Source organism: Monoraphidium neglectum, assembly GCF_000611645.1.
Source record: "Monoraphidium neglectum strain SAG 48.87 unplaced genomic scaffold scaffold00815, whole genome shotgun sequence".
NCBI lineage: Eukaryota > Viridiplantae > Chlorophyta > Chlorophyceae > Sphaeropleales > Selenastraceae > Monoraphidium > Monoraphidium neglectum.
The window spans coordinates 5,246-11,592 of NW_014012813.1; the positions used below are offsets into that span (position 1 = coordinate 5,246).

At 61.6% G+C, this 6,347-nt stretch overlaps 1 protein-coding gene across 1 annotated transcript in view; it reads left to right on the forward strand.

Annotated features, from left to right (window-relative positions):
• Positions 1–430: 430 nt before the first annotated feature.
• MNEG_5458 (hypothetical protein) overlaps positions 431–6,347 on the forward strand; it is a gene marked incomplete at both ends in the record, with an annotated part of 6,882 nt that continues 965 nt past the window's right edge. The window contains 15 exons of the mRNA XM_014046063.1: positions 431–502; positions 869–895; positions 1,099–1,144; positions 1,414–1,490; positions 1,716–1,793; positions 2,693–2,762; positions 2,899–2,964; positions 3,243–3,313; positions 3,794–3,838; positions 4,211–4,278; positions 4,542–4,659; positions 4,825–4,947; positions 5,165–5,287; positions 5,572–5,668; positions 5,996–6,083. Coding sequence (XP_013901517.1) covers positions 431–502; positions 869–895; positions 1,099–1,144; positions 1,414–1,490; positions 1,716–1,793; positions 2,693–2,762; positions 2,899–2,964; positions 3,243–3,313; positions 3,794–3,838; positions 4,211–4,278; positions 4,542–4,659; positions 4,825–4,947; positions 5,165–5,287; positions 5,572–5,668; positions 5,996–6,083 — 1,169 coding nt within the window. The remainder of the gene's footprint in view (positions 503–868; positions 896–1,098; positions 1,145–1,413; positions 1,491–1,715; positions 1,794–2,692; positions 2,763–2,898; positions 2,965–3,242; positions 3,314–3,793; positions 3,839–4,210; positions 4,279–4,541; positions 4,660–4,824; positions 4,948–5,164; positions 5,288–5,571; positions 5,669–5,995; positions 6,084–6,347) is intronic.

Genomic DNA, 6,347 nt, shown 5'->3' on the forward strand with positions numbered 1-6,347 from the left:
CCACGCCCGGCCCGCGGCCCCACCCCCACCCCCCCCCCACACACACACACACACAGCATGGCGGCTTCCTGCCTGCGGTGCGCCAGATCGCCAATGTGGCCGCCCTGCCCGGGATTGTCAAGGTGCGTGCGGGCCCCAGACACGCGCATGCGTCATGACCGCGCGGCTTGTTTTGGTTCTGGAGCTCCATACTCACTTCCTGCGCTCCTCCAGCAGAGCCACCGCGCGTTGGCGTTTCGCCTGCCCCCAAGCAGATGCGAGTCGCACATCAGAATTGATCCATCTGAAAATCAAAAGCAACCCCTGGTGTTTAATGTGCGAATTTTTGTGTTGCACCCCAATTTCCGTCCTACCACAGCCCATCCTGCCCCTTCCAGCACCCCAGTCTATCCCCTGCCCTCCTTACACACACTGCCAGGCGTCCATCGCCATGCCTGACGTCCACAGCGGCTACGGCTTTGCAATAGGCAACGTGGCAGCCTTTGACATGGATGACCCCCAGGTTGGCTGAAGTGCTGCTTGATCAGGGCCAGAGTTGAGTCGCCTTTGCTTACCAGGTGTTTTTGCGCGTATCATACCCTTGGGTCGTGGCTCGCGCTGGCATGTGCAACACACGAGTTGCCATCTGCGGCGGATCAGGCCCGAAATGCGTGGTGCGTTGCGGTGTGTGGGCCGCACGGGCAGCAGGGTTTGGTTGCGGCTGTCTCGTCTTGCAGTGTTTTCGGTCCCAATACGCTGGTCGCCCCTGATTTCTGAGCAGCAAAGGATACTCTTTCCCAGCCAGTTTGCAGAGCAGACTGCAACAGCATCCTGCTGACAGGAGCCCCGTCCGCACCGACTGATTCCTGCGCTCCCACCCCTGCTGCAGGCGATCGTGTCGCCGGGGGGCGTAGGGGTGCGCGGCCAGCCCCTCATGGGGCCAGGCGTTTTTGAGTGTCGCGGCGCCAGCGGCCCCCGTCAACCGCAATCCTGCATCCACACCCGACCCGTTCAACATGCCGCGCCACCAGCTGCCAACTTCACGGCCTCACCTGCCCTGAATACCCCTCGCTCAGCTCAACCTGGCTGCGCTGCCCACCCTCAACCCATTGTTGCCAGTTCGACATCAACTGCGGGGTGAGGCTCATCAGGACAAACCTGACAGGTGAATTGAGAGGGGGCCAGAAAGTCGAGGTCCTGTGCCTGGTTGGCTGGGGTGCAAGGAGCACATTGTCTTTGCTTTGTGTTGTAAAGTAGGCATGCCATGCTTGCTATGGAGCCCGCCAGAGCGTTTCGCCCGCCCGCCATTCGGCGCTTGAGTGCTGGTTGCACACGCACCCGCTCATGACCCGCTCATCCCGCCCTCATCAACAGCATGCCTTCATTGTCCTACCTAACACATTGGTGACCCTCACACCAATGCACTCCGTCCAGAGGAGGATGTCGAGCCCGTCAAGGAGGCCCTCACACAATCTCTCTTCGACCACATCCCTGTGGGAGTGGGCGGGCAGGTGCGTCTCAGGGGGGGGGGATGCCTGATCGAGAGCAGCGACTCAGCAAAAGGCGAATTGGATCACCTTGCGTGTTTCTGCCCAGGTATCCCTTTGTGAGTTTGGCCTGCTGCGCCCATTGCCTCAATGACCCTCTGACATTGCAGTAACGGCTCACCCGCTCTTGGCGCCAGCCCCTCCTCCCCCAGCTCCCCTGGGCCACCCCCCAACTGTCGTTCCCACCAGGGCATCATCCCCACCACCATGGCCGACCTGGAGGCCGCCCTGGAAATGGGCGTGGACTGGAGCCTCAGGCGCGCGGATGTGGAGGCATGGGAACGGCTGAAACGACCGCATTTCTTCCGTCTTGTTCAGGGGATGTGTTTCAAGCTCCATGGGTTTTACAGGTGCCTCTTCTAAGTCATTTTGCGGCGCCTTTGCCCCACACCAACCCCATGGCACCCCAATCAAATTGATCCAGGGAGGGCTATGCGTGGGCGGAGGACAAGGAGCATTGTGAAGAGTACGGCCGCATGCTCAACGCGGACCCCTCAAAGGTGGTGTGGCCTGCGGGGTGGGGGGCGCCATGCAGAGTGTGAGTCGTGCGTTGCGTGTGTGGTGGGTAACCGGGTGGGTGTGTGGCGTGTTGTGTGCGGTGCGTGGTGTGAGCAATGTGTGCGATTCGATGGGAGGGGGTGGGGACGGGTGACGCGGGCACCTTGTTGTGTGCCCCTTGGTTTGAAATGGACATTGTTTGGATTTGGGGTTTGGGTGGAGGTATGCATATGCAGGCTAGCAACATGTGTGTGTTCCTTGTGCTCGCATGGCAACACGCATGGGCAGCAGCAAAATCAAGGCGGGTTGAACTCGCGCGGGTCGGCCTTTTTTGAATTGGCTGGTTTGCGTGGCACACGGCCGTTGCATTGGCCGCGGTCAGCCGATCGCGGGCACGGCGTGAGGCGTGGCAGGGGCCGCCAGGGGGGCCAAGGAGGGAGCGCCGCGTGCTGCTCCGTGCGCGATGGACCTCAGCGCTCAACGCACGGAGCCAGCACCCTCAGCGCTGGAAGCAAGCTTAATAAGGGGCTGCACTGCTTCGACACTTGTCGGCGCAGCGTTCCCCCACCCCACCGATCACTACCACCCAGGCTACCTTGCTGCCTTCCGTCACATCAAAGCGTCCACAGCGCTCACGCCTGGTTGCCCTCTCAAACCCTGGCTGTCAGGTTTCGCTGCGCGCCAAGAAGCGGGGCCTGCCGCAGATGGGGACACTGGGGGCCGGCAACCACTATGCAGGTGAGCGCACCTCACCATGCCATTGCGTATTGAGTGAGGAGTTCATGATTCATTTCACGGTGCTGCTATACCCAGTTCCAAAGTCGGTGGCATGGCCTCTGCCCAGAGGGACTGGCAACCGCGCTGGCCGCTGCAGGGCTGGGCCGCCTGATGGACCAGCCGCGGGGCTGGGCCGCTTCGGCTGTGAGGTCCGCTCGAACACGTGGGCTTTGCGCATGGAGCTTGTAGCATAACATGATGACGCCAGATCACAACATTTATTTGAATCAGATCAGATCAGATCTCCGAATCGCCAGAGACAGGGCCCCTTAGCACAGCCGGCGCACAGACCGTGCTCGCCCATTTCCTGCTTGCTGCATGCCTGCGTGCCCGTCCTCCTGAAGCAAACCCAGGCCCAGCACGCTGGAGGTGTGTTCCCAAGCCCCACCCCTACACCCTGTTTTAAGGAACCCCTCAAACCTACATTTCTGGATCCTGCAGAGATCGAGGTCGTGGAGGAGATTTTTGATGAGTGGGTGGCCCGCAAGATGGGCATCGATCAGAAGGGACAGGTGGGGTGAGTTCAGTGGACACATTGCTTGTTAGGGGGTGCGCGGTGGGGGATGGGTGGGACATTTGAAGTTCCATCACCGGACTGTAAAAACTTGATTTGTGGTCGAGACTCACAGATCCATGCAAATTTTGGGATTGCAACAGCGTGAGGACGGCATGTCAAGCAAGCTCCAGTGTCTGTGCTCCAGCTGCTTGCGGCATGGCTGGCTCGCGGCTTCAGCGTTTTGAGGCGTGCCTTCTGACAGCCCAAACGCTGGCCTCACAAAGCCAACCAAGCTGATGCAAGCTGTCCAGCCTCAGAACGCCCACCCACCTCGGCCTCTTCCACCCTCACAGTTTCATCCCCCGCCCCCCAAATTTGACCCGCACCCCTACAGCCCTGCACCTCTGCACCAACCTCTGCACCAACCTCTGCATTAACGAAACCCCTCTCTCAACCCCAACACACCCAACCCCTGCTTGACACCACCTCTCCCAAGGTGTGCGTCATGATCCACAGCGGCAGCAGGGGGCTAGGCCACCAGGTGCGCGCTCTGTGGTGTGGTGCGCAGAGCCCTCCCTCTCGCGCTCCTGCCATCAGAGACGGGGTGCCGCCTGGGTGGGAGGGTGGCAGGCTTGTTTTGCTGCTGCTCCTGCCTAAGGCTTTGCCAAGGGAGGCTGGATTGCTGTGAAAAACCGCATGCGTATCAGCGCGCACAACGACAATCCCAGTCGTGAGTGCAATACAAGGTACAATCTCATCTGCGAGACCTCTCGGTCCATAGCGTTTGGCGGCCCTCCAGCCCCCCCCCCCGGTGCAAACTTGTGCTTGCAAACACAAACCCTGCCCCGGGGCTCCTGGCCCCCAAATTTCACTCGATGTCTGAAATTTGCTTCAACCCGTGATCTGATTGCAGGTGGCCACTGACGCGCTTATTGAGATGGAAAGGGCGATGGCACGGGACAGGATTGCGGTCAACGACAGGTGGAGGGCAGCAGGGAACGGGTGGCCACCTCTACAGCCCTGTCACAAGCACCGGCATTTGTTTTGCAATGGCAGATTAATCAGGTTGAGAAAACAGGGATCGCCTCCCAGACTGATGTGTCTGTGTGCAGCTGTGCCAGTGCAGGATCCCTCGCCATCCACCTCGCCTGTCGAGCCCACTGCCTTGCCTGCCAGGCATCAGTGATGCCTCTACCCTCACCCCCTCCACACACGCGCGCGCACATGCCAAACTAAATGCAAAGGCAGCTGGCCTGCGCGCGGATCGGCAGTCGCGAGGGCGCGGCCTACCTGGCCGCCATGGCGGCTGCGGCCAACTACGCCTGGGTCAACCGCAGCAGCATGACCTTCCTGGCGCGGCAGGTGATGTCATCATGACACATAACCTGTACCGCGGTCAGCACAGTACAAACCATGCCTGCGCCCTCTGCCGTGCGCCCTGTCCAGACATTCCTTGCCTGCGCTCCGCGCCTTGACCTTGGCGGACGACTCGACTGCATCCGTCCCCAAAAACACACCGCCTCCCAGGCGTTTGCCAAGACGTTCGGCTCGACCCCGGATGATCTGGACATGGCCCTGATCTATGACGTCAGCCACAACATCGCCAAGGCGCGCGAGCAGGAACGGGCTAGGGCGACGCCGTTCCGCCGCGTGCTTTCATGCACCCAAGCAACTCATGAAGCAAGCCTGCGATGTCTCTCGTTGAGGTGCCCCTAGCCAGCCGCCGCCTTCCCCAGCAACCATGCCACCCAACGCCCCTAATGGCCCTCAACCCGACCCTGCCCCGCCCCAAGCAGAACCCACAGAACCCGCGGCCTCTCAACCTTTTATCCGCGCCCCTGCCCCTGAACCTCAACCTGCCGGACAGGTGGAGGAGCACACCGTGGATGGGAGGCCCCGCCGCCTGCTGGTGCACCGCAAGGGCTCCACCCGCGCCTTCCCGCCGCACCACCCCCTGATACCCCTGGACTACCAGGCCACGGGCCAGCCAGTGAGCAATTGCTTGGCCTCGACGCTCCTGCGGAAACAGCCGGCACGTAAACGACTCGCTAACCCCGCTGTGAAGTCAGAATCTTTTATTCAGATATGGCCTTCAATTTTGTCCCCTGGTCATGCCCCGTTCAAATTGGGTGCTGGGTCACCCACACAGTGTGCTGCAGCGGCACAATGTGCGAAAAGTCACCCTCCCTGCATGCCGCGGCGAGCCGGCATTCATCAGCCCGCCCGCATCCCGACCCCTGTCCACTTGAACCCTTCCCCCACTTACCCCTGCAGGTGCTGATCGGCGGCACCATGGGCACCTGCTCCTACGTCCTCACCGGCACTGACCAGGGCTTCAAGGAGACCTTCGGCTCCACCTGCCACGGCGCAGGTGATGCCCCCCGCGTTGTTGAAACGCCGGCCAGCCGAACGGGCGCCCGACCCTCATCACAAATAGAGGAATCTCAGCAGCTAATTCACAGCACTTGCTTTCTGCTGCCAGGGCAGCCTTGACCCTGCTTGCGCGTCTGCAACAGCTGATTTGCCTAGGGTGTGAGGTATTGTTCTTACCCTCTAACCTAAAACCTGACATCGCGTTCTGCCACCTGGCCCAGGCGTCTCACCCCTGGCTGCCGTCATTCCCAGTCCTGATTGCCGCACTGTCATGTTCATCGAACTCCCCACCTCCCCATCTGCCTGCTGGCGCACCTCCTCGCAGGCCGCGCCCGCAGCCGCCACAGCGCGCGCAGCGCCCTGGACTACCGCGAGGTGCTGGACGCACTGAAAGCCAAAGGGGTCGCCATACGGTTGGCGCCGCGCACGGGCGGGGAAGAAACGGGAGCCCGGGGAGGGCGGGGGGAGAGACCAGCGGGCGGCCTGCTGTGTGGGGCGCCACGGCCGAAGGGGCGCTGTGGGGCCGGGGCTGGCCAGGCACGAGTCCAGCCTTCCCCTCCTCCAGATCTACCCACTGTTCACCGACTTCAAACCTACACAGTCCACGAACCTCAAATCCAAGCGTGTTCGTCTCCCATCCACCCACCACCGCGCGATATCATGATGACCGCCCCGAC